General features: G+C 54.2%; 1 protein-coding gene across 4 annotated transcripts in view; it reads right to left on the reverse strand.

The window, feature by feature from the left end:
- Positions 1 to 27,552, reverse strand: part of PTPRN2 (protein tyrosine phosphatase receptor type N2) — a 1,029,630-nt gene that overhangs the window by 59,898 nt on the left and 942,180 nt on the right. For all 4 annotated transcript variants that reach the window (XM_055347412.2, XM_055347413.2, XM_055347411.2 and 1 more), the window contains 2 exons: positions 23,173 to 23,320; positions 5,188 to 5,261 (listed from right to left, as the gene is read on the reverse strand). In XM_055347412.2, coding sequence (XP_055203387.1) covers positions 5,188 to 5,261; positions 23,173 to 23,320 — 222 coding nt within the window. The remainder of the gene's footprint in view (positions 1 to 5,187; positions 5,262 to 23,172; positions 23,321 to 27,552) is intronic.

Raw genomic sequence — 27,552 nt, forward strand, 5'->3', positions numbered from 1 at the left:
AGTACAATTAACAGTATAATTCTGTTTTTACTTTTTTTTTTTTTTTTTTTTGAGATGGAGCCTCACCCTGTCATCCACGCTGGAGTGCAGTGGTGCAATCTTGGCTCACTGCAACCTCTGCCTCCTGGGTTCAAGCGATTCTCCTGCCTCAGCCTCCAGAGTGGCTGGGATTACAGGCGTGTGCCACCGCACCCGGCTACTTTTTGTATTTTTAGTAGAGATGGGGTTTCACCATATTGGCCAGGCTAGTCTCGAACTCCTGACCTCAGGCAATCCGCCTGCTTTGGCCTCCCAAAGTGCTGGGATTACAAGCATAAGCCACTGCGCCCGGCTTACTTTTTTAAAATAAAAATAAAGCCCATTTGTCTGTGTTGACTCTGTTATCTCTTGGTTGACTGATTCTTATGAAGATGTCATACGAACTAGGACACTAGTGAGGTGTGTTCCTCTGTCTCTCTGAATACACAGTGTAAAGATGGCCTAGTGATGCGCCTTATGCTATCAGAGGATAATTACTAAACAAGTATCTTTAGAAACCCTAATCTGCATGAAAAACTTAGCCACAATTTCCCCAATATTCCAAACAAAGCTCATTTTAGAAATGAAGCACTCAGCATGTCAGGACCACTGGACTGTGTCCTGCAGTCCTCAACAGCCTCCATGGTGGCAGAGGCACCCACTGCGGGGCAGGTGAAGGGAACGCCAGTTTCTGCTCCCAAACCAGCCCCGGCCTCTGGCAGCTGTGACCTTAACATCTTAAGAGGATCTGGCCAGCTTTGGGGAAGGGCACGGGTGTCACGTCTTTACTCTGAAATCTTGCACGGAGAATAAGCACACGCCTCATCTGTAGGTATTTCTACCTGCCCACATCTCCACCTGCCCACCTCTCCACCTGCCCACCTCTCCACCTGCCCACCTCTCCACCTGCCCACCTCTCCACCTGCCCACCTCTCCACCTGCCTACCTCTCCACCTGCCCACATCTCCACCTGCCCACATCTCCACCTGCCTTTCCTAACATTTAAAGCAAATTTCATGAAACGCTTTCTTGAAAACCATCATCTGACTTCTCAAGTCCCTTTTCCAAATACTAAGTCTTAATATGGGAATTTATTGGGAAATTGTAGCTTCAGTAATCAATGGGAGATTGACTTGTTTTTTTTGAGACAGGGTCTTGTTCTTTACCCCAGGCTGGAGTGTGGTGGCATGATCTCAGCTCACTGCAACCTCTCCCTCCTGGGTTCAAATGTTTCTCCTGCCTCAGCTGGGATTACAGGTATGCACCACCATGCCTGGCTAGTTTTTGTGTTTTTAGTAGAGATGGGGTTTCACCACGTTGGCCAGGCTGGTCTTAAACTTCTGAACTCAAGTGATTCGTCCGCCTTGGCCTCCCAAAGTGCTGGAATTACAGGCATGAGCCACTGTACCCAGTCAGCAGATTGACTTTTGAACTTGAAATATTTTTATATTGTATTCTTAGGAGTTGAGATTTACTTAAGTAAAATACTGAATATAAACCATTATTATACACAGAATTTTGGTTGTAAATAACTGAAGTGGTTCCCATATTTGGCCAATTTCTTATGCTAGTCAGAACATCCAACCTCTCTTCTTTTTCTGAAAAGCCACTCTGTCCCTACATAGTTAAATGCATTCTGAATTAAAACTTTAAATGATGGTTTTTTTTCTCCCTTAATAGACAGTGAAATGAAGAATTAAGCTAGTTTTTACGCGTCACTGGGAGTTTCAGAGTTGTCCTGGTAATAAAGCTTGTGTGCTGTGTTTGAGTGGGCTGTTGCGTGAACACCATTCCTCAACTTGGTGTCCTCAGTAATAATCAGGCTGTTTTAAATGTAGCTCATGGGTTTCTCTCTCAGACAACCTACGAGGGAAAACAGAATTCCCATTGACTTTCATGACCTCTGATTTAAAAGCAAAGATTGCACATTATTTACTACTGGATGCCTTCCCTGAAATGTAATGAGGACTAAGTACAAACATGACAGATGTAATTATCATAGTTTTATCCCGCACAGCCAGGGCCTTCCTTTGCTGTAATTGTGAGCTTTTCATTCAGCTGCTGCTAGGAAGGTAATTATCATTGTACCTTCAGCTATTTCATAAAGAAGAGGCACCATCGATTTCTTCTGCTATATTCTTACAACCCAAATTTGGAAAAAAAAAAAAAAAGAATTGTGGTATGAAATAAAGGAAAGACACAAAATGTACCATAAAATTACTTCTCCCTCCTGGCCTCGCCTTCTCACCCAAGCTCCTGCCCAGTAAGGCCTGGAGAGGGAGTTGCATGAATGTGCAGGAATTCATCCCCCAAAAACACACCCCCTCTGGTTCCCACATGAGATGAAAGCTGTCCACCGTTTCCAGCTCGACACAGTTGCTGCACTGGGCGCTGCTGGCCACGCTGGGGCTTGGCTGTGGCCTGGAATAGCGCAGACATCTGCAAGTTGGAACCCATCAAGTGGGGGAGAGTGGGCCCAGCTGCAACGCTGAACTCTCGTCTTTTAGGCTTGTGAATCACGGCTTTATTCCTCATTCTGGCTTCATCAAATGGTTCATCTCAGGGAAAAGGGACCTCAACATGGCTTTTCTTTTCCTTTGGACGGTTTCGTGTTGCCAACTCTGCTGCACATAGTACAGGAACGGAATCCAGGCACGCACACCTGGCTTTACCAGAACGCATGTTCTGTTCATCAAGTGAGAGGCTGGCACATCAGCGAGGCTTTGGTTTGATGTTTTTGAATTAGAATTGATGACAGAAAAATACTATGTGCATCACATCTTATTAAGGAAGATGAATGAGGATCTTTGAAACCCAGACAGAACCAAGCTTGGGAGTCAACCTCTGCTGGAGGGAAGGAAGTGATTCCTTCTTAAGAATGAACACATAAACAGAAACCTGGGTTCAGGTGGTGTAGACCAAGTACACTAGACCAGTTCTTCACTTTGAATTCAGTCTCTCAAAGCCGAACATGCTCACTGTGTGGGCCACAAAGTGTGGGAAAACGGGACTGGCTCAGGCATGTGGACATCTGCCCAGTGTGCTTTATCCCACAGGTGCGCTGAGACCAGCAGAGCCGAGAGCTGAGCACGGTCCACCATCAGTGGCTGCCGAGACCAGCAGAGCCGAGAGCTGAGCACGGTCCGCCATCAGTGGCCACTGAGATCAGCAGAGCCGAGAGCTGAGCACGGTCCGCCATCAGTGGCCACTGAGATCAGCAGAGCCGAGAGCTGAGCACCCTCCACCATCAGTGGCCGCTGAGACCAGCAGAGCTGAGAGCTGAGCACTGTCGGCCATCAGTGGCCGCTGAGACCAGCAGAGCTGAGAGCTGAGCACCGTCGGCCATCAGTGGCCACTGAGACCAGCAGAGCCGAGAGCTGAGCACCGTCCGCCATCAGTGGCCGCTGAGACCAGCAGAGCCGAGAGCTGAGCACCCTCCGCCATCAGTGGCCGCTGAGACCAGCAGAGCCGAGAGCTGAGCACCCTCCGCCATCAGTGGCCGCTGAGACCAGCAGAGCCGAGAGCTGAGCACCCTCCGCCATCAGTGGCCGCTGAGACCAGCAGAGCCGAGAGCTGAGCGCCATCTGCCATCAGTGGCCGCTGAGACCAGCAGAGCTGAGAGCTGAGAGCTGAGCACTGTCCGTCATCAGTGGCCGCTGAGACCAGCAGAGCCGAGAGCTGAGCACCCTCCACCATCAGTGGCTGTCGAGACCAGCAGAGCCGAGAGCTGAGCACTGTCTGCCATCAGTGGCTTCCGAGACCAGCAGAGCCGAGAGCTGAGCGCCATCTGCCATCAGTGGCCGCTGAGACCAGCAGAGCTGAGAGCTGAGAGCTGAGCACTGTCCGTCATCAGTGGCCGCTGAGACCAGCAGAGCCGAGAGCTGAGCACCCTCCACCATCAGTGGCTGTCGAGACCAGCAGAGCCGAGAGCTGAGCACCGTCCGCCATCGGTGGCTGTGGCCTGCAGGCAGTTGGGCCAATACTTTCATCCAAAGCTCCCTATGGACGAGCAAAGAAACTTCGGGACACCGTAGGGTGCGATTTGTGCCTCGATCACCTGCCCCGTCTCACTCAGCCCTAGAACAGCGTCGCATCCTGTAGGCACCATGTTTGATTAAAGGCAAATTTGGAATTTTAGTGAGATGTCCTCACCCTTCCTTGAAGACCAGAATTGAGAACAGCTGTTTAAAGGGGGAAACATGACAACCAGCGTCCGCCATAAACCTGCACGGAACCCCAGCCTCTCCACAACTGGTTTAAAGTGCCATCCGCCAGGTCTCCAAAGCCCCGGCCCTGGACAGTGTCCCATCCCGCCCCCGCCACCTGCCACCATCACTGCTCATCTGAACAGCCAGTCCGAGTGTCCCCAGCCTGTGGCTTCAGCCCTCTCCATGCTCATATCTCTCCCTCCTCTGCTCACTCTGGGAGGGCTGCAAACCTCCCCATTCAGCCCTGCTCCCCCCACAGGTCATGACAGGGAAGCGGGATGCCCAGAGTTAAATAGGGTGAGAGCTCCGTCCAGCATGGGCTGAGAGGAGCCCCTGGGAAGTGAGGGACCACAGGCCACAGGGACTCATAACTCACGGCACAGGAGCTGCTGCCACACTCGTCCCCAGAAACACAGGACAGCCCGATCTCCACTGCACCTGCGTCTATCCCAGGGGGAGGAACAGCCAGCAAACGGTCTCTTTCTTAAGAAACAGGGTCCCATTCACTGGAAATACTTCAGGAAAACGAACCTGAAATTCTGGACCTGCCTCCAAGCCACTGATTGTTACAAAAAGCGTAGACTGAGGTCTCGTGTCCCCACGCCCCATGAATATACAGGGAATGTGTAGCTCCAGGAAAGAGGAAAGGCACCCACTACGAACCTCTCCTAAAAGCCATGTCTTCTAGTCAGGAAACTGTCCAGTCGCCATTGCTGGATGTTCTACAAGTCACGGAACCCACTGCCCAGCGTGAGCCGGGACCCACACGGCTCATAAACAGCCCCGCTGGTGAAGGAACAGGGGAGTGGCGGGAGCCCAATGGGCAGAGTCAGCCCCGTCCACCGCAGAGACGCCGAGCTGGGTGGGGACGTGATTTCCCCTGAGAACCTTCCCACATGATTTGCCGCGTCCGTGCCACCCGAGGGAAAGCCTGGGGCCCCTGCCCCGGCAATGCACTTACGATGGGGCTGGCGTTGATGTAGTCTGAGTGGCTGTGGCTGTTCTCCGCCTTCAGCAGGACCCGGGAGTGGTCATCTGCAAGGACACAGTGCAGGGGTCAGAGGAACATTGGCCCACCCAGCAGTGTGAGACCCCCACTTGGCCTCCAGGACCCACCACCCAGCAGCATGGGACCCCTGCCCGGCCTCCAGGGTCTACAGCCCAGCAGCATAGGACCCGTGCCCAGCCTCCAGGGTCCATCGCACAGCAGTGTGGGACTCCCAACCAGCCTCCAGGGCCTATAGCCCAGCAGTGTGGGACCCCTGCCCGGGCTCCAGGGCCCACCCGCATCCTCTCCCAGGACTCTGCTCACACCCTCCTGAATGTGGTTTCCAATGTTCCTGCTCCCATCCTCCCCTCTGTTTGTGATCCTCCAGGTGGGAGGCCGACGAACGGCATGTGGGGAACTGGCACAAAGCTCCCGCTCAGCAGAATGGAGATATCCTGGTGTTTTCCCCCACGTGGAGTTCACACACCAAGGTCAGGGGTTCCTCTGCAGAATTTTATACCATGCTGGCCTTTAAATCACAGACACACTTGGCAACACACAGCAGGTAAACAGAAATATGAACGTTAAGCAATCGCCCGCGTTTCAAAATAGAAAGTTTCATAGTCAATGAACAGTTAAGTCCTCAAGATTACTGGAATTTAGTTTTAAAAGGAGAGTAAGAGACAAATAAAATGCAGATAAAGAGGAAATCGAGGAAAAATGTACTGGTGGAGACTGGCATAAAAACTCGCTCGGACAGGCAGAGTAACCTGACGGCTGCTGAAGCCGGGCGCAGCAGGGGGACAGTAGGCACTTGTGACGTGTGTGATACGAGAGCTGTCTTGGCTTTGGTTCTGGGGTAACCCCCATCCTGCTTGCTGTGACTGCCCTCCTCTTTGCTCTGTTTTTAGAAACTTCGACAAGCAGAGCTCACAGAGGAGTGGAAGCCACAAGAGCCCCTCCTGCACCTCCCAACTCCCTGGTGTGTGGCCACTTCCTTCTCTCTGCAAGGTGCACTTTGTGTTACAGGATCTTTGGGGTGTTGTTTTTCTGGCCAGAAATCTCTGTGGCCGGTGGCGCCTTTGCCCAAGTTTTGCTCAGGCTGGGCCTGGCAGGCCACGTTTGGCTCACACTACCAGCCTGGGTCCCATGCCTGCCAAAGGCGAGTCAGGCATGGAGTGGCGAGGGGTGTGTGAGGAGCACGGGCTCTGGCCACACCAGTCAGGCACGCTGGGTGCTGCAGCAGGGTGGGCAGCTCCAGGTGCCAGCATGGGCGCCGGCTCTCTGTGAGGCTGCAGCCAGACCAGACACACTGCAAGCAGCTTCCATGGTTGACACTGAGGAACATGGTAGCTCCTGGAAGTCTGGAGATACCAGCAACCACAGGGTCCCAAAGATGGAGTCACAGGCCTAGCTCCAGGAGCTCCCAGGTCTGGGCTCCCTGAAGGGCTACAGCTGTTCTCTCCTTCTCTTTACCCACAATGTGGCGAGCAGGGGGCATGTCTCAGCCCTGTTTGTGCTGCAGCCCTTCTAGCCCCACCATTCGACAGGTCCTGAGTTCTTGTTCTGCGACCAGGAAGAATGAGGTATGGAGACAAGTGGAGGATGAGCAAGATGAAGAGGGGTTTATCGAGCAATAGAACAGCTCAGTCTCCCACAGGGGGCAGCTCCTTTCTGCAGCCAGGGGGTCCCGATGAGTGTTCAGCTCCTAGCAAAGGGGAGGCTCTGGAGTGGGTAGCTCCTCTCTGCAGGCTGCTTGTCCCATTGTCTCTACAGCCCTCCACAGAGAGGAGGCCTTGGAGTGGGAAGCTCCTCTCTGCAGCTGGTCATCCCCATGTCTGCCCAGCTCTGGCTATGCCTGGGGCATTTATGGGCCTCAGAGGGGAGGAAGTACATGCTGATTGGCCCACGAGTGGCCGTGGGCAGGCCTGGAAAAGGCACCATGAGTTCCCACTCTGATCCACAGGACTTGCAGCCCAGCCCCCAGCCTTCAAACCCTCCCTGGCCTGAAGGTGGTGCTTCATGGAGGACCTGCCCCCTTTTGCCCAGGAATCTCTGTCTCCTGCTGCCATTCATGGCACCCAGGCTGTTTGTGCCAAGGGGCACCTGCAGGCCAGAGCTGAGCTGCCCTCTGTCCTCCTTCGGCTTCCCTCCCATGCTTGTTGGTGCCCAAAGTCCAGAGGGGGCTGAGGTGGCAGGGGGCTGGTGTGTCAGCACTGCCCCGAGTGTCACACCCGCTGGGCTGTGACAGCGCCCGGGCTCAGCCCTGACTTTGCTCCAAGATCAGCATGGGTGCCAACAGCAGGGAGAATCCAGGTAGCAGGAACAGGCACTTCCTGCAAGGGCAAGGATCTTCTTCCTGGGTCCCTAAGTGTGCAGGGCTGCCTGGGTCTGCAGCTACGGTTTGGGCAGCTGTAGCTCCTCCCCAGCGTGGGGGTGGGGGTGGGGGTGGGGGTCCTGCCTGCTTCGTGGTACAGGATGCCCAGGTTACGCCTCCCTGCTGCAGCTGGTGTGATGGTAGTGGCCACTCCAGAGGGCCTGTCACTGCCATCCCTGGCTGAAATCTGGAAGCAACAGCATCTCGGCTCTGCTGCCGTTTGTCCCAGGGAAAACCTTTTGGTGCTGCACACAACACCAATTTCCATCTTTTCTGAGAAAACAAAAGCACCCTCGCTGGAGCCCTCGGAGGCCAGTGCTTGGTGGCCGTGGGTCCCCTCCGGACCTGTGGCCAAACTCCAAACTTGCCGCACACCTCCTGTGGGCGCTGGCACCAGAAGGGAAGTGGCCCCAATCATGGAGCAGTGTGGTGGGGGTGAAGCTGCACGGACTCTGCTTCTCTATGCAATTCTTTCATTTTTCTTGGAGATTTTACTTACAGTTTTTAAAACAACAAATTCTAGGGCTTGGAAAACTTAGTGAGTGTTTTAACTGATTGAACTAGGAAAGTACTGTGCACTAGAGATCAATACACTCCAGGTTGGATGCCGTCCTGACACCTTCCTTCAGGTAGGAATGTCAGCCTCTTTCAGGGGTGACAAGATGGGATAAGATAAAACATCTAGAGAGAGGAGAAGAATGCATGTGTACATATGCACATGCTCTATGCAGCTGAATGCCCCAGGAATGTCATGAAGCTGCAAATCATCCCATCAGCTCTGAACGAAGGTGTGAATGATGCAAAAATCCCAGGGACTCAATGGCTTTTAGCTCCTGCACAAATTAGTTCTTGGAGAGTGAAAATTGGCAGTGGCAGGAAATTGTAATACAAATCATCAGAAAAAAATTGGTTGACTCTGACATCTGAACACCCCACAAACACTACTCCAAACATTGATTCCAGAAACCCAGTTTCACAGTGGGGCCACACAGACACCGCAGCCAGAGATGAGGCTGTGGTCAGAGGTGCTGGGCTGGGCCCGGTGCTGCAGCCCACACAGAGCGTGGGAATAAAAGCAGGGGCTTCTGGCTGCTTCCAGGGGCCTCTAGGGCCCTGCCTCATTTTCAGCACAGCCACCTTTAGGCACGTGTGAGACCAGCAACTGCGGACCGTTCTTACGTGTCTGAGAAGGCTTTACCAAGAGCAGGGTCAGGAGGGAGCAGGGCAGGGAACAGGCAGCGCAGCCCGGAGCCCCCAGGCTTTTGACCTGGCTTGGTCTCATGCTTTGACGGTGCCCACGGCACCCTGAGACCAGTGGCCTGGCCTCTACGGAGGGCAGAGGAGGCATCAGGGCAGCGTGCTGGGAGCTCCTCCTCAGCTGAGGGGTCCCTGCTGCCAGGCCCTGTGAGCAACAGGCCACGGGGAAAGTGGCCACTGCCACTGGACTCAGCAGACAAGTGCCAGCTGGATTTTCTCATTGGAAAATTAAGAAAATGCTTCCCTGGCTCGGGAGTCCTGGGGAGTTAGACATGCATTCTACGAGCCCGGCCCTCTCCTCTGGATGGCAGAGGGGGAATCTGCCATGGGCACCTGAGCCCTGCTGGCGAGTGGACAATCCATGGGCTTCTTGGTGGAAAATTGTTTCAGCCGAATTCATTTCCCCCGAGGTCACCCTTTAAAGATGGCACTGAGCCAAGGACCCGGCTTCCATGGCTTCGGAGAGCTCCTACTTCCTGATCGCATATTTGATTTTGTGTCAACATGTTGCTTTTGAAATTACCAGCGAAGTCTTTTTTTTTAAGAGACAGGGTCTTGCTCCGTCACCCAAGCTCAAGTGCAGTGGCACAATATTGGATCACTGTAACCTCCACCTCTCGGGTTCAAGTGATTCTCCTGCCTCAGCCTCCCGAGTAGCTGGGACTACAGGCGCGCACCACTGCACATGGCTAATTTTTGTATTTTTAGTGGAGACAGGGCTTCACCATGTTGGCCAGGGTGGTCTCAAACTCCTGACCTCAGATGATCCACCTGCCTCGGCCTCCCAAAGTGCTGGGATTACAGGCATGAGCCACTGTGCCCGGCCAGCAAAATCATTGTGTTTGTAATATGGGGTCATTTGGAACCTCCGGGAAATGCTTGGAGCCATCCTGGGAGGGCCAAGGAACGCTGCAGGCTGTGGAGGAGGGCGGACTCTGATTCCTGCAGGGGCCGGCAACCGTTCCTCGTGCGGAGAGTTCATGTGCCTGGCGAATCTCTATTTTGTGATTCTCTTACTTTTTATGAGATGTTTTGAGAGCCAATAGGATGATGCCATCCAGTTCCCGAGTCCCCTAAAGGGCAGTTTCCTTGATGTGCGAGGCCTGTGGAGGGGTCTTCGTGTTCTACGAAGTGAAGGGAGGCAGGTGGCCTGGGGCCTCTCAAGGCCAGCCCCAGGCTGGAGATGAAGCCAGGGCAGGCCCACACGCAATCAGCCCTGGCCTGTGCTCAGGGAACTGAAGGCTGCTCCCTTCTGTTGTCAAATGAAACATCAGACCTCCCTGGAGAGGCAACACAGAGCAATGGCGGGAACCACAGGGTGAGAATTCATAACAGCCTGGGGCTCATGTTTCCATTAAGAATGGATGTGCTCTTCAAAACCGTAGTCTGAGAATTTACTGAGAGGCCAGGAAAACGTGGGAACTCACGTAGAGTCTTCCTTCACCTGGCCCTATAACTGAGTTAATGTCAGTGGGTTAAATTAACCCACTGTGCACATTCCTTTTCTGAACCTTTACTGTGTTTATCATGCGTTAGTGCCTTGTTCAACAATATTTCAGGCCGGCCGCGGTGGCTCATACCTATAATCCCAGTACTTTGGGAGGCTGAGGTGGGTGGATCACCTGAGGTCAGGAGTTCGAGACCAGTCTGGCCAAAGTGGCAAAACCACGTCTCTACTAAAAATACAAAAATTAGCCAGGCGTGGTGGTGGGTGGCTGTAATCCCAGCTACTTGGGAGGCTGAGGCAGGAGAATTGCTTGAACCCGGGAGGCAGAGGTTGCAGTGAGCTGAGACTGTGCCATTGCACTCCAGCCTGGACAACAAGAGTGAAACTCTGTCTCAAAAAAAATTTTTTTTAAATATATAAAAAAAAGAGTATTTCAAATTTCTCAGATGTTCCGTATTTTCACGGATTAGATCTTCTTCTCTCATCCTGGACCCAGTGGCCATCCTGGACCACAGACAGAACAGGGACTACCTTCCCGTTTTAGGCTGAAAAAACTAAGACTCGGAAGGATGGAACGATTCATGTGGCCACGGCCTCATGGTCCACAGGGGAGCACAGGATTTGACTCCCAGCCCCACTGCTTGCCAGCGGGCGATCCTGGGTAAACCGTTCAGTGTTCGGAGAATGCAGGATAATAACATACAACTCACAGCACTGTTGTGGTAAATGGCACGCAGCAAGCAATGAGGAGCAAGGCTGAGATGACGGTGGACACGCACCCAACTGGGCAGGTCAGCCAAGCTGGCAAAGCATGTTCTGGCTGCCCCGTGGTGGCAGAACATATGGAGCGATTTTTCATAGGTGCCAACAGAAGAGACACATCCCACAATTTCTTGTTGATTATTACTATGGCAAAGAGCCTTGGGAGACGGCCAAGCTAAGCATGCTAGAGGACGCAGCGGGATAGTCATTAATCATGATCTAGAACCTCCCGTGCCCACCTGACTGCATCTGAGGAAAGCGTGTGGAAGACTCCTCTGCCCGGAACATCGTCTTGCTACACAGATCCCTGAGGACGGCATTCCCCCAGGCCTCCTGGCTTGCTGTCCACACTCAGGAAGCTGCTCTGCATGGCCAAGAATCTGCCTCCCACCAGCACACGGGCTCCACAGTGCTGCTGTTTGGAGGATGCGTGAGGCCATCTGTGAAGCCACTGCTGAGTCCAGGGGCCTCACGGAACTTGGCAATGGGGTTCCCTCCTCCCAGGGGCCTCACGGAACTCGGCCATGGGGTTCCTTCCTCTCAGGGGTCTCAGGTGTTCTCTCGGGCTCTCCAACTGCCTCTGCTTTCTGTGAAGGTTCAGGCTCAGTCATTTATGCTGGCAGGAGGCCCTCTTCTTCATGTTGATGGTGTGGCCTGTGGAGAGGTGGAGCCGGTGTCTTGCTCCTAGAGGGAGTCCTGACTCCAACAGAGAACATGCTCCGGGATGTGCTCCACAGTTGGCACCAGCACCCACAAGCTCCTGCTCCGAGTTCATGGTGTCCATCGAGGTCTGAGGGCTGCAAAGGCACATCCTGGGGCTGCTGTCCATCAGCAAGGGCCGTCAGTGCTGCTTGGGGGTCCCAGTGGCTCACACACAGAAAGGCCTTTGAACTTGTCATAGTTGAGGCAAAGGAATAAATGATCGGACCACGTTTGTTTCAATACTCTGAGAAGCTACATGGGCTTGATTCTTTGCAGACCTGGGCACTTGAAGACCAGCAACAGCGTGATGACAGAACGCATTCTGAAGGGGCAGGTCCTCTTCCTCCCACACGCTCCTGTCCTTAGTCAGCAGGCAGACATTCTGCTTCCAATCATGCCTTTGGGAAATGCTCAGCTCAAGCTATAAAGCTCATCGAACATTTAGGAAAGTCAACTGAGTGTCATTCAGGGCCTCCGCGGCTCAGCATACAATGCTGCATCTGGGCAGACTGGGACAGGCTGGGGCTCATATCCAGAAAGCCCTGCTACATCCAGAGATGGTCATGAAAATGAGACCTGCCCCAGCCACCACTCAGGAAGCACGCTGCCCACCGCTGGGCTGGATAACCGAGCGTGAGGCTGGCGTCTGGCTTCCACACTGGACGCATCAAAAGCAGGTCCCAGAGGAGCAACAGTGGCCCCAAATGGTATGGTCACGAGGCTGGTTTAGTGTCTCATGTCTTAAATGGTTTCACTGGCATCCCCCACAGACAGATCTCTCAGAAAGTCGCCCCCCAATGGGATCGGAAGCGTGCTGGGCAGGTGACCTGGGGCAGGTGGACTAGAAGGAGCCTCAAGCCCTGGGGGATTCCCATACCTGAAGCGATTTTAACCCACACTAGTCTCAGCTCAGGCATCTGCGTAGAAGGAACTCCCCAGGCAGGGCTGTGCGGGGGCAGGATGCAGGGGGAACAGACGCCAAAGGTGTGTGGGTTGCCGTGGCCAGGCAGCGCCCGCCCAGTCACTGAGCTGACTTGGAGGCACCAGGTCCCAGGGTTGAGCTGCGTACCCTCCCCCAAAAAGACACATTGGAGTCCCAGCCCTGGGAACATGACCTTATTTGGAAATAGGGTCTTTACAGAGGTAAGCGAGCGGAGGCCATTTGGGCGGCCCTAATGCAATATGACTGGTGTGCTGTTAGGAAGAAGGAATCTGCACACCCACACGGGAGGGAGAGCGCCCGTGTGAAGACGAAGACAGCCGCAGTCATGCTGGGGACACGCGGAGGGAAAGCGCCCGTGTGAAGACGAAGACAGCCGTGGTCGTGCTGAGGAGCGAGGCCTCCAGAGAAGCCAGCCCTGCTGACACCCTGACCTCCATTTCTGGCCTCCGGAATGGGAGACAGCTTGCTTTGGCCACATACACTGCCCGTGCCTGGCGCTCTGTCCCTGCAGCCCTCCAGGCCCAGAGCACCGGGAGCGACCTGGGTTTGGCTTCCCATGCCCTGAGCAGCACCTGGTGCCTGCACAGAGAAAGCGCCGCCCGGAGCCAGCCTGCAGTTGTGGAGTGTGGGCAACCCAGAGACCAGATCCAGACACACAGCGAGGCGTGGCTGTGTGCGCTGCTGGCGACTTTCTCGCAGGAACTAGAACAGTTTGCTGTAACAGGAGCACAGATATCAGACAGGCAGGGCCCCGCTGTCTGCACGGCTCCACCGAGAGGCGGTCCATCAACACTGATGACGAATCTCGTCTGTGCGAGCAGCGACCGGGAGTGTGGCGGCGGCGAGACAGAGACACAAACGGCTGGGGGGCGCCTCCAAGGAGCTGAAACTAGGAGCAGGGGGCAGCTCACACGTCTTATCACCAGGACACAGGATATCACCAGAAGAACAGCTCTGGCTTGTGGCTGTGCTGCCTGAGATTAACGCCTGTTTTGTGGATCGGGGGCAGAAGCTGCACCTGTGACTGACGGTCTTGGGGCTGCCAGGGGAGCCGCAGACGGCAGTGACCTCTGACCCCACAGCACGGGGCGCAGGGCAGACTGTGCCAAGCGGGCGCGTCTGGAAAAGTAAGGGAGGAAATTCGACGGGGAACCTACACATTAGCTTCCTAGAGGCGTAACTGATGGGCAGGTGTGGAAAATGCCCAAACAGCTCGCAGGAGCAACTCACTTCCGCGGCACGGGAGGGGTCGCGGTCAAAAGGGCATCCACAGAGACGCTGGGGTGAAGCAGGGAAGGGGGTGGGAGCAGCTCCGGCGGCACACCCCGGCCAGGGCAGGGCCCCCCACACCCCACGGCAGCTGAAGGCCCCGCCTCCCCGCCCGGGTCTGTGGCTCAGTGAAGACACAGCAGCTCCGGAGGGTTGATCTCACTGACAGGGAGAGTCCCTGAGAAGGGGCCGGGGTGCTTCCGGCCTGGGTGGCCGAAGGAGGAGGCAGGGAGAGCCCTGCGGCTGAACAGAGCAGCGGCCCCCGCATCCGGAGGGACAGGCCCAGCCCCGCCTCCAATCCCGCCTCCCGCCTCAGCGCAGAACATCGGTGGTTCCTCCAGCTCCCGAAGTGGTCCACAAACAGGTCTAGGGCGCTGATGAGGCCATTTTCTGGGCTAAGCAGCGACGGTGCTAGGTGACTCCGCTTGTCCTTCGTTTCCGCTGTAAGGTCAGCAGGTGACTTATTCCCACGGCTGCACTTCTCATAGACACAAAACCAACAGTTACGGTCTCTTCCGATAGGGATGGCAGAGACGGCTTCGGGGAGACACGGGCGGAGGCGGGTCTGCGCGGGCCCCACGTCGCGCAGCCTCAGCGTGTGCGCCTCCCGCGGCTGCGGCCAGAGACTTCCGCAAACCTCGGGGCCTCAATCGACAGAACGTGTCGCCTCAGGCCCAGGAGATCAGGGTCCAGGGCGCGTCCTCAGAAGCCGGCAGGGCGGGCTCCTCGCGGAGCCGCAGGGCGAGCCCGGCTTGGGCCTCTTCCCGCGGGAGGAGGCCGCCGCGTTCCTTCCCCGGTTCTCCAGCCGATCCCGCCGGCCGAGCGCCCCGCATCCTCCACACCTCGCCGCCTGCGTCTCCCACACGCAGGGACCCTCTCCCGACACCGGCCTGCCTGGAACGTGCCTGAATCGTCTCCCTAACCCAGCGGCCGTGGATGAGCAAACCTGCATCCGCGGCAGCCTGAACTGCCGTTTGTCACGTAGTCCTCGAGTCTCAGAGCGCAGGGGTCCCGAGGGCACCCCGGGCCGCTGTCCTGCGGCCCCCCAACAATGTGCCGGGACTCGGGGTCTCTCACCAAGAGCAAACCTCGGCGCTGCTACCCAGACTCCTCGAGCCCCTTACAGGCCACATGGTCAGGGGCGACCCTCCCGTCACAACTGTGACTCTGTGAGCTCACAGGGCTGGCCTCCACATTCTTGCTGGTGGAAGACCACAAGCAACGGGATGCCTTTGAAAGCATCGTTCTGCAGCAGGACTGCTCGACCGGCCAATCAGAATACAGGGAACCATGAACGAGGTGGGAGGAGGAAACAGGAGGACGAGGAGGAGGAAAAAGGAGGACGAAGAGGAGGAGGACGGGGGAGGAGGGGGACGGGGGAGGAGGAGGACGGGGGAGGAGGGGGACGGGGGAGGAGGGGGACGGGGGAGGAGGAGGACGGGGGAGGAGGGGGAAGACGGGAGGAGGGGGACGGGGGAGGAGGGGGACGGGGGAGGAGGGGGACGGGGGAGGAAGGGGGAGGACAGGGGAGGGCCAGGGTGGAGCTCAGGGCCAAGGCAGGGTTTGAAGTCTGTGGCCCGTGGCAAGGTCGCAGAGCAGGCTGGTCATGTTCCTACAGCATCGTGGAGACCTGTACGCTCTGGGTTCTTGGGAAACGGGGGTTCTGGAAGGGGGCAGGTGAGCTTCTCGTGGGCTTGCAGAGTTCCCTACAGACTTCCACATGGAGAGTCTGTGATTGTTTGGAACGGGAAAGTGGTCACTAAAAGAACAGCTTTATTAGGAACCATTCATATCAGGAAAAAAAGTCAGGGACAGCTGTTTCAAAATTAAAAAGACGAAAAAGACACAAAACCCAAAATGCAATGATGAATCTTGACTGCATCCTGGTGGAAAAAAGAAAACAGACAACAGATAACAGACCGTGTTGTAGAGAAAGCGGCGGGAGTCCCTGGGACTGTGTGATAGCAACGGCGCTGTGGGCTGAGCTGTGCTCTGACGCCCCTATGTGACGACCCCAACCCCCAGGACTGCGGAGTGTGGCCATGTTTGGAGACAGGGCCTCTAGAGAGGCCAGCAAGTGAAGGTGAGGTCCTGAGGGGGGGCCTAGTGCAGTGGGTCTGCTGTCCTTAAACAAAGGGGACCCTTAGTTACAGACAGCACCTGCAAGCCCCAGGGAGGGCCTCGGACACGGCCAGCCCTGCCACATCCTGGACCGCAGCCTCTGGCCTCCAGGACTATGGGGAAACGCAATTCTGTGGTTTCACCTGCTCATCTGCTGTCTCCAAAGCCTGGGCAGATGGGCACAGCTGGGTGTTAGAGGGCACTGAGGGGTTGTTAATTTTCTTAGTTATAACGGGGCTGCAGCTACCTAGGAGAAGGCCCTTGTATTTAGGACCTGCAGGCAGGCTAAAGTATTTGGACGTCATGACGCCTGATACTTACTTGAAGTCGTCCAGCCAGAAAATAAACGAAGTGCTCGCAGGTCACGCTAATACGGCCAACACTGGGCGGCTGGCCAGCGTGGGTGGTGGGTGTGCAGGCGACGCCACGCTACCCCTTCCACTTGAGTGTTTAAAACTCGTAATAAAAAATGGGGGAGGAAGTCATGCTAAGCCAGCCACACTTGTGCTCCGGAGAGGGTCCTGCAAGAGCGGTGTGCGTGGGTTGCGGCTCGGTCTGCGCTGGGGCAGTGTAGGCTGCACTCTCCGGGGAGCCGCTGACCTTGGGCTCCCTAACCTCCTTCAGCCCCAGCTCTGTCCCTGTGTGAATCTCAGGGCCGTTTCGAGGATGAAAAGGAGGCGTTTAGCCCCGAGCCTCACGTGGAAACATCTGATGAGCCTTTGCCAATATGCTCGGGACCTGGGGACGGCTGGGGTGACCCCATTGCACGGCCGGGCCGTGGAAACAATCTCAGCCCTGGAACCAGCGCCTGGGAAGTCCCGCGGTGGATCCGCGTCACGGGGGAGGATTGGCTCAGCACCGGTCCTGCGGAATGTGTTTTTATCAATGACTTGACGACGTGAAAAACATGTTTATAAAACGAGCAGATGGTGCCGAGCTGAGAGGGAGGTGACGCAGTGACTCAGGAACCACAAGCTCTGGAGGCTGAACAAGAATCGGTTACAGGAGATGAACACAAGGCTCGATTCTCCTGTTAAACTTGACTGTCACCAACGGGGGGTGGGGGGTGCGCGAGGCCCTGGGCTCCAACGAAGACCTTAAGGAAAAGACTCTGGATGTTAGGGGGTTCGGCCTCAGAATCAGCTGGCGCTGAGATGTGCACCTGGCAGGATGAACGTAACTTCTGGTGGATAAAGGGGGAGGATCCAGGAAGAAGCACACCGTGGCCTGGGGCCCCTCTGGAGGGTGGATCTTCCAAGTCACGGGAAACAGTGCGCCCAGGAGAGGGTGAGCCCGGCTGCTGCCACCCCAAAGGCCAGGCTCGCCCCACACTGCGAGACCCTCCCCACACGAAGATTCTGTAAGCGGAATCGGAAGGAGGATGTGAGAAGGACGGACAGCCATGCCACACCAGGCCAGACATCTTACCAACCTATCGGTTCAGTTTTAAGAAAGAGAGTAAAGAGGATCTAAAATCTGAACTTTGAGCAGCTGAACTGTGTGGAGTATCAACGTGGCTCCTGACAACCCCACCGGCACTGTTTCTTTGCACCGGAGGTCCTGAAGAGCTCACGGAAGGTGCACTTGCAGTTGTAGTTCAGAGATGATGCTTTTAGACATCTTTCCCTTCGAGAAGTAGCCTAATGAGAAGGACTCTGTAGATCTCTTCCTAAAAAAGAATCCTCAGTCTCTGGCAGAACAGCTGCCCAGAACAGCTTCTGCCTGTGAGGTAGCAAAGAAAAAGGCCCACACAGAATTTGCTGGGATATTTTCTTTCCAACACCAACAAACCAACAGCCTTCCCAAATCCTAGGGGCAGAGTTAGCTGGCGCTGAGATCAAAAGGGGTGGAGGGAAGGCAGCCAGGCTGGGAGTCTCTCTCCAGCAACTTTCTTGGCGAGGTGACATATATGCCCAGAACCTTTTTCTATGGACGGAAAAAGAAAACCCTGGCTTAATCATCAGAGTTAGGAGAATCACCCACGTATTCATCTTTAAAAGCAAATCATGATAACTTTTGGTCACTCAAGTAACCAAGGCAAAATATTCCTCTTAGGGGACTCTGCTTAGAGTTTTGGGAGAGAGAAAAAAAAAAAACTAAACCAAAGGTTTATTTAGAAATAAATTGTTTCCTGAGTATTCTAAGGAAAGCTATGCTTAGCCAAAGTGCTTCAGCCCTTGTACATGTTTCTAATACTTCTGTAGAAGTTTGAAATGGACATGGATTTTCCCAACACACATGCACAATCTCAGGTGAGCCCACGACAGCCTATGAGGATGGCACTGGGGAGTCTGGGCTTCAGCTCCGACAGGCCGGGCTCTAAAACCCAAAGTTCTTGTCGGCCAAGTGGGGGGGTTTCTTGTGAGGACCAGAGGTGGCACATCCACGGGCACGGGGGACGCTGGCTCACGATGCCCCAGTGATGCCGTGGTTAGGATGCCGCTCACGCAGCTGCAGCGCAGAGCACGGGGGACGCTGGCTCACGATGCCCCAGTGATGCCGTGGTTAGGATGCTGCTCAAGCAGCTGCAGTGCAGGGCCAGTGTGGTGACCCTGACTCCTGGGAACGGTGATCAGCTGGGCCTCTGCCTCACTGGACCACGCTGCAAGGCAAGGGCCTGGGAGATGCCCACAGCCGCGCCTCTGACTGTGAGGCAGCTGTGATCCTCCAGCAGCAATGCTCTCAGAAGCTGGGAGATGTGAACCCCACATGACTCTCCTCCTCGCTGTCTTCCTGTCCCTGAGCCTTCAGCTCTTCGTTGTCTCTGTCTTGTCTCTCTGCATTGTTTGTCCTGTTTCTCTCTCTCTCTCTCGTTATTACAACATAGAGCCAAAAATACTTTTTTGTTTAGGATATGGCACCAAAATAGTATCATATCCCTGTTCTTCATCTGAAATGCAGACAAGCGAAATGCTGCATAATTCTTTTTTAAACATTCAAAAAACAGAAAATGCATGTTAAGTTCTTTAAACTTCTGAGATAATACAACTAGACCTAGCATGGTGCCAGCCAAGCATCGCATAATGTGTGTTTCCTTCTCCTTTGGGGGCTCATTCCGATCAGGGTGCATCTGGGAAGTCGGGCGACCGTGTCCATCTCCTGGGTGGAAGAATGACCCAGGGAAGTGCTCCATGGGGAAGGTGGGGCATGAGAGAAGGGAGGGGTGGTCCCGAGGACCCTTTCCATAGACCTGGGAGTTCCCGGTGAGCACGCGGAAAGGACACGGTGGGAGCGGCAGGTGTAGAGGGAGGACTTGAAGGTTCCATCCCTAACAGAGGACAGCGTGGCCGAGTACTCGTGCTTCCAACCCTGCACAGAGGATAGTGCATGCCCAGCACGCAGACTCGCTTCCATCGCGACACGGAGGACAGCGTGGAGCCCAGCTCGAGTGCCGTCCCCCCACCCTGACAGCGCAGCACGGACCTTCCAAGCCACAGAGCCACAGGGAAGCCAGTCCTCCTGGACCGTGTGTGGCTGTTTTGGAGCCAGTTGTGTCCTGTGAAGAGCGCAGCGGACGCAGGTGAGGCAGGAGTGAAGATGGAGGAGGCGGCCATCTCTCTGGGGCCTGGCAACAGCGAGAGCTTTTGCCAAGCCACTGTCTCCCGGAGGACAAGATCTCCTTCCCAAAGGCAAGATGGCCAAGAGTATGGAGAAGAAAGTAGGTAATACAAGTTTGCTCAGAATAAACCTATGTGTTCATGAAAATATTTCTATCTAGGGTTCTCCCAGGAGGTGAACTTGCCGTTCTCTGTCTTCCCTGGTGGCCTCTCAACCCTGAAGGGCAGTGCTGTGTCTTCACACCCTGGCACATGGGTCGGGAGAACCCTGGGTGGAGGTGCAGGCAGCTTCTTTCTGGCTCCAGTGTGAGTCTCAGGAGGGAGGTGCTTCCCCCCTCACCCGTCACCTGGCTCAGAATGGGCAGGGCTGTCCTGATCCCCATGAGAACATCAGGCACCCATCCACATGTGGCCGCCCTGTTGGCACCGGCTGCTACCTGGAGAGGCTGCCTGTGTCCCATCTGAGCACGGACCACTTCACCATCACTAGGTCCCTTGCCCCCAACCCCCCCATCCACACTGTACAGACAGAGCCCAGAAGGCTGCAGGGCACACGGGAGGAAAACCCCATCGCCAGGTCGTTTCTGCCACTCTCCGGGCTGTCTTTGGGGAGGGCGTGCTGTCAGATGAATATTTACCATGAAACACCTCACAATCTAAGTAAATGACCAGACACACAGAGACATGTAATGCACGCTTACTGCATGGCTATTTACCACGAACCATGTCTCCACTCAGGACTCAGCAGGATACCCGCTCACCACCACCCTCACTTGTCCTACCACACCGGCTTCACTCCCCGCCCTCTCCTCCCCCAGGCTGCTCCTCTCTGAGGACAGTGGCCAGGCCCCCAGAGCCTGTTAGTAGCCCCCGACACATGGCAGGTGCTTAGTAAATATCTGTTAGTTGGCTAATGGGATGTATTGTATTTTGCTTTTCTTCTAAATATAAAATTTATAAATCACATAGCTTCTGCTTTAGATCTCTTTAGGGTTAAAACCCTCAGACCTCATAGAAACTGGTCTGAACACTAAATGGGTAGCAAGAAGCGTGCACCCAGCTGCGTGAATGGGATTTTACACAGGTCTGCAATGCCCCAGGTTAGTTTCTGAAGCAAAACAAGATTCCAGCTTCTCACTGTTCTGACCTGTAACATTTCCTGAGGGCTGGAAGGAGGGCAAGGGCAGTGCCTCTCCCTGGCGTGGGGGGCTGTGCTGCTGGGTACGGGGACAGGCGGTGTCTCAGGGACACCAGTCTGATCCCTTGACCAGCTCCGAAGGGCTGAGGCAGGGACACAGTGACGGAGAGACGGCCTCGGCCACAGGGGACACTGGTCCCGCCTGATGCTGAGCTGAAAGTGAGTGTGGCCGAGTGGTGCTCTTGAAGCGTGAGCTGACGAAGCTCCCTCTGTTGCATCAGAGACACGCGCAAGGGCCTTGTCTTAGGGTCCTCAGGAGAGTAACTAAGAAACTTTACCCACACTGTCATTTATCATTCATGACTCAACGTTGCGAGTATCTACTTCCCCCTGAAACTCTGGTCAGGAACATATCTAGGACCCCCTTCCTCCTGGCGGGTGGGTTTATAACCAAGCAAAGTGTGGAACCTTCCTTGGAACCTGCTGTACACATAAAGGATGAGTGAGGTGGACGCCAGCGCCGGGCGGTCCTTGCTCTCCTCATCTTGTAAGCAGCTTAGTGCATCCCGTGCTGTGGGAACACGAGGCGGTGTCTCTTCCACTCCACGAGAGTCAGTCGGAGAACTGCTGGCTTATATTTCCATTTTCTGGCAGTGATCCCTAGCTAGGTAGTAGGTGCTCAGTTTGTGGAAATAATTGTAAAGTTAAAGATGCTGTAAGAGCAGCCACGGTTGATTGTGTGCCTGCGACATACTGGTGCTATGCTAATGACCTCATCTAACCCTTACAGCAGTAATACTTCAAGGACGACAGCGTGACCCCAATTACAGATGTGACGTGGAGGCTCCAAGAGGTTCAGGAACATGTCTCAAGTCACACGGTGACAGAGAACAATAGAGCTGATGCTCACTGGGGTGCAGATGTCCCCAGGCCCGTGCTGGAGGAAAGGAAGACACTGGTTCCTGGTTGGTTGGGCTGGGGATGGCGTCGCAGAGGGGAGATTCCCAGGAGGGCCTTCCCAGAGGGGGCAAGTCTGCTGCAGAGGAGGGGGCGCCCGGAAGGAGGAGGGGAGGGCTTTGCAGACCCTCAGGATGGGGCTGTTTCCCCCGCCTGTAACCCAGGCCTCCCTCCCCCGGGGCTGGTATGTATAGGTCAGCACGGCCAGTTTCCCCCTACCCGGAACCCTGGCCTCCCGCCCCTAGGGCTGGTACACACAGGTCAGCACGGCCAGTTTCCCCCTCCTGTCACCCTGGCCTCCCGCCCCTAGGGCTGGTACACACAGGTCAGCACGGCCAGTTTCCCCCTCCTGTAACCCAGGCCTCCTGCCCCCGGGGCTGGTACACACGGGTCAGCACGGCCAGTTTCCCCCTCCTGTCACCCTGGCCTCCCGCCCCTAGGGCTGGTACACACAGGTCAGCACGGCCAGTTTCCCCCTCCTGTAACCCAGGCCTCCTGCCCCCGGGGCTGGTACACACGGGTCAGCACGGCCAGTTTCCCCCTCCTGTAACCCAGGCCTCCTGCCCCCGGGGCTGGTACACACAGGTCAGCACGGCCAGTTTCCCCCTCCTGTAACCCAGGCCTCCTGCCCCCGGGGCTGGTATGTACGGGTCAGCACGGCCAGTTTCCCCCTCCTGTCACCCAGGCCTCCTGCCCCCGGGGCTGGTATGTATAGGTCAGCACGGCCAGTTTCCCCCTCCTGTAACCCAGGCCTCCTGCCCCCGGGGCTGGTATGTACGGGTCAGCACGGCCAGTTTCCCCCTCCTGTAACCCAGGCCTCCTGCCCCCGGGGCTGGTACACACAGGTCAGCACGGCCAGTTTCCCCCTCCTGTAACCCAGGCCTCCTGCCCCCGGGGCTGGTATGTACGGGTCAGCACGGCCAGTTTCCCCCTCCTGTTACCCAGGCCTCCTGCCCCCGGGGCTGGTATGTATAGGTCAGCACGGCCAGTTTCCCCCTCCTGTCACCCTGGCCACCTGCCCCCGGGGCTGGTATGTACGGGTCAGCATGGCCAGTTTCCCCCTCCTGTAACCCAGGCCTCCCGCCCCCAGTGCTGGTATGTACAGGTCAGCACGGCTAGTTTGCACTGCCTGTAACCCAGGCCTCCCGTCCCCGGGGCTGGTACACACAGGTCAGCATGGCCAGTTTCCCCCTCCTGTCACCCTGGCCTCCTGCCCCTAGGGCTGGTACACACAGGTCAGCACGGCCAGTTTCCTCCGCCCAGAACCCTGGCCTCCCGCCCTCGGGCCTGGTATGTACAGGTCAGCACGGCCAGTTTCCACTGCCTGTAACCCAAGCCTCCTGCCCCCGGGGCTGGTACACACAGGTCAGCACGGCCAGTTTCCACCGCCCGTAACCCAGGCTTCCTGCCCCCGGGGCTGGTACGTACAGGTCAGCACAGCCAGGGAGCGGTTCTTGGGCATGTTCTCCTCCCTCTGGGCCACAAACGAGCTGTTGGGCTCCGCCTGGTAGGCGCACAGCGCTTCCCACTCCTTCTCCAGCCGGTTCTTGTTCTTCAGGTGGTCCTCCATGTAGGACTGAAAGGGAAACACAGGGTCAGGAGCGCGCCTAGGTGGTGAGCCCAGACCGGCAGACGCACAAAAGGCAGCGGAGGCCTTCGCACGCGCCGCGTGGGCCATGCCCACCTTGCTCACAAGCCTGGGCCGTGCCTGCGACGCTCACAAGCCTGGGCCGTGGTGCGACGTTGTGCCACGGTGCACAATGCATATCATACCATGCAACCGTTAAGTGAAATATGTGCATTGTTAACACACATTTTACATATGTAAATATAAACTCTGGTGTCTGGGAATCAGTTTACCGCTGAGATGACAGCAATTATCACATGCTTTAATGACAGGGCCAGGGAGCTCAGACCAAGCTCTTGGCGGGGCTGCTCCGCGTGCCCATTTCTGCTTGCATGGAAGTCATTTTTCTTTAAAACCGGTGCACGTTTCTGAACCCACTGGGTGTGATGCAGTTGAGAGACTGGGCTGCTCTGATCTGTGCAAAATGCGGGACAGCTTCTAGCATGAAACAAACACAAACGGATGGAAGCAAATATTTTAACCCTTGGCTGTTTCAATCTTCATTTTTGTGGCGCTTGTCGGTGAGCATTACTATGAGTAGACAAGGAAACAAAGGCCTCCTGAAAATTCCCTTCCACAAAAACCCCCATGCTGCCAGCACAGCCCACTCGGTTCTTATTCATCTGTACCGTTGAGAACAAGCCCTGATTTTAAGAAAGAACATTTCAAAGGACCAAACCCAGCTGCACTATGGCACCACAGGAAGTGACGGCCTCGTCTGCTGTCACTCTGCTTGTGGATTTGCAAGGTGCTGTGTGTCATGGGTAGACACAGGTTCCAAGTGTGTCCACATGAGAAAATAAAGCATGCATGTGCACACATGTCCTTTGCTGCAAAGCGGCCACGCATTCCAATGTCAGGCCCGGGGTCCAAGCCCTTCTCACCTTCTGCCCACCCCCTGACATCCCCTTCAATTGATCCGAGGAGCTGGGATGGTCCCTCCCTGCCCACTGGGGCCCGTTCCAGGAGACAGGTGGAGAAAGAGACACAGAGGGAGGGAGGGCTGGACACGGCGAGGCGGGAATCTCAGCTCATCGTGCCGTCTAGTGGAAGTTTTGACCACAGCCAACCTGAAGCCATGCAGCAAACACACACCCTGCTGTGCTGGCCCGGCTCACACGGGAGCAGGTGCATCGGGCACGTGTGCTGTTTGCGCGACACCCCCGCATCTGGGTGGGTGTGGTGATGAGGGACAATCGCCTAGCTCAGGGTGGGCACTCTAAGGCCGTCTGTTGGGAGGTCCCAGGTTGTCACTGTTACCCCCACCATGGCCCTGCTTGAGCTAGTTGGGAAAAGCAGAGGGACTCCAGTGCCGTTGAGAAGCTGCACCGACTGCCCGCTCCACACAGCGAACGCTTTTCCCCCACCACACCTTGAGCCTTGGGAGCACACCCGCGCCAGGAACAGAAACATCAGGGCTGCTCTGAGCCAAAGCGAACGAGTTCATCTACTCCCGTCACCAGCCCCAACACCCAGGAAGCCTCGGGGTTTCCTTGTGCATGGAAGAAGCACCCCACAGAGATGTCTTGAGTTATGAAATTAGGCAAAATTCAAATGGCTCAATCTAGGAAATGCTACACATTCTTTCTTTTGAGACAATCATTATGGAACATCAAATTCATATTTTTGTACCAAAGTTACCGTAATAGGAAAAACATTTTTGGATGATATAATATTTAAGTTTTGTGAAAATACTGACCAGCTCATCTAGCCCAAATCTGGTGTGTGAGGGAAGCTGGGAGGTGGATAGTTATGGTGAAAGAATAGTCCCAGTCTGTTTCTGTAGCTACTTTTCTCAAGTTGGGCTTATGTAGAGTTCTACAAATAGGTAGGTCGAAAATCGTTCCTGGCAAAATGATTCTGGGTCCTAGCTTTTCTTTGGAAAATGCTCTTTTCATAAAATCCATCACAAACAAATGGGCTTCCTTCAATAAAACATGATGAGTTCTAAAATGATGAACCCTAGCAGGTTTAATCCAATCGAAAATATTATCTGCAAAAGAGGCACTGGATATTATCTTAATTTGTATAAACTACAGCTATTTAAATTCTCACATTTATCTTAACTATGGGAAGCAAAATTACACTCTAAGTTCTCTTGAATTTCTAAATTTATGGCAAAAATATAAACTGAGCCTGTGTGGCCCAAGGTTGGGTGGTAGGAGGGAGGAAGAGGTAGATACTGACGCGATGTTTTTTCACGGAGAATGAAGTCATCTGCAGAGGCACGTGACTCTATTAAAACTGAGATAGAGCTGACATCTCTCTGCACATGCCACTCCAGTGGGCTGTGTTTGTCCCGTTCTGCTCATTTCAATTTGATCTGTTCTGTATTCTTCTATCAATATTTTTTATGAAACATCCTTTGTGATATTAAACTGATGAAATATCCCCCAACTACATCTTAGGAGTCTTTTTTCTCTTTCATGGCTTGTAGATAAGATGCTTTTCATCTGTGAGTCTGTGGGGAAGCTAGGCCTTCATAGCAAAGTAATGTTTTAAACAATGAAAGCAAAACCAAAAGGTACCATGGGAGCTTAGTACAGATGCTCCCCTACATATGATGGGTTATGGCCCAAGAGCTTCTTAAGTTGAAAGTGCATTGAGGCCGGGCTCGGTGGCTCACGCCTATAATCCTAGCACTTTGGAAGGCTGAGGCGGGTGGATCACCTGAGGCCAGGAGTTCGAGACCAGCCTGGCCAACATGTTGAAACCTTGTCTCTACTAAAAATACAAAAATTAGTCGGTCATGGTGGTGGGCGCCTCTAAGCCCAGCTACTCGGGAGACTGAGGCAGGAGAATCGCTTGAACCTGTGAAGCGGATGTTGCAGTGAACCGAGATCGCATCATTGCACTCCAGCCTGGGTGACAAGAGTGAAACTCCGTCTCAAAAAAAAAAAAAAAGTGCATTGAACACAGGTAACCTACTGAGTGTCATAGCTGAGCCTAGCTTGCCTTACACATGCTCAGAATACCTACCTTCCTCTGCTGCTGGGCAAACCCATCTCACACAAAGCCTACTGAGGATAAAGTGTTGAATATCTTACGTGATTCATTGAACACTGAACTGAAAGTGAGTAATGGAATGGTTGCCCGGGTACTTGAAATTCAGTTTCTATTTAATGCGTGTTGCTTCTGCACCACTGTAAAGTCAAACCATCATAAGTTGGGGGCCGTCTATACTGTGGTCATCCTGCATGTGAACTTGGACAAGTATAGCAACTCTACTCAGACGTCTTCTGGAATTATTAGGAAATTAACATGTAATTTAAACAGTATTTGTGGCTTTTCCCTGATAGTGGGCATTTAGCTATAGGTGTTTTTAAAACTGACATTTAAGCAAACAAATCAGTAAGAAAAAAAACACAATCCTATCAAAAAGTGGGCTAAGGACATGGATAGACAATTCTCAAAAGAAGATATACAAATGACCAACAGACATATGAAAAAATGCTCAACATCACTAATGATCAGGGAAATGCATATCAAAACCACAATGCGATACCACCTTCCTCCTGCAAGAATGGCCATAACCAAAAAATCAATAAACAGTAGATGTTGGTGTGGATGCAGTGAACAGGGAACACTTCTGCGCTGCTGATGGGAATGTAAACTAGTACAGCCACTATGGAAAACAGTGTGGAGATTTGTTAAAGAACTAAAAGTAGAAATACCATATGCTCCAGCAATCCCACTACTGGGTATTTACCTAGAGGAAAAGATGTCATTACACGAAAAATATACTTGCACATGCATGTTTATAGCAGCACAATTCACAACTACAAAATTGTGGAATAAACCCAAATGCTTATCAGTCAATGAGAGGATAAGGAAACTGTGGTATATACATATGATGGAATACTACACAGCCATAAAAAGGAATGAATTAACAGCATTTGCAGTGACCCGGATGAGACTGGAGACTGTTCTTCCAAGTGAAGTAACTCAGGAATGGAAAACCCAACCATATGTTCTCACTGATATGTGGGAGCTAAGTTATGAGGATGCAGAGGCATAAGAAAGATACAATGGACTTTGGGGACTTGAGGGGAGGAGAAGGAGGGGGGTGAGGGATAAAAGATTAACAAATATGGTGCAGTGTTTACTGCTCAGGTGATATGTCACCAAAATCTCACAAATCACCACTAAAGAACTTATTCATGTAACTAAATACCACCTGT

Source organism: Gorilla gorilla, chromosome 6 (assembly GCF_029281585.2).
Source record: "Gorilla gorilla gorilla isolate KB3781 chromosome 6, NHGRI_mGorGor1-v2.1_pri, whole genome shotgun sequence".
NCBI lineage: Eukaryota > Metazoa > Chordata > Mammalia > Primates > Hominidae > Gorilla > Gorilla gorilla.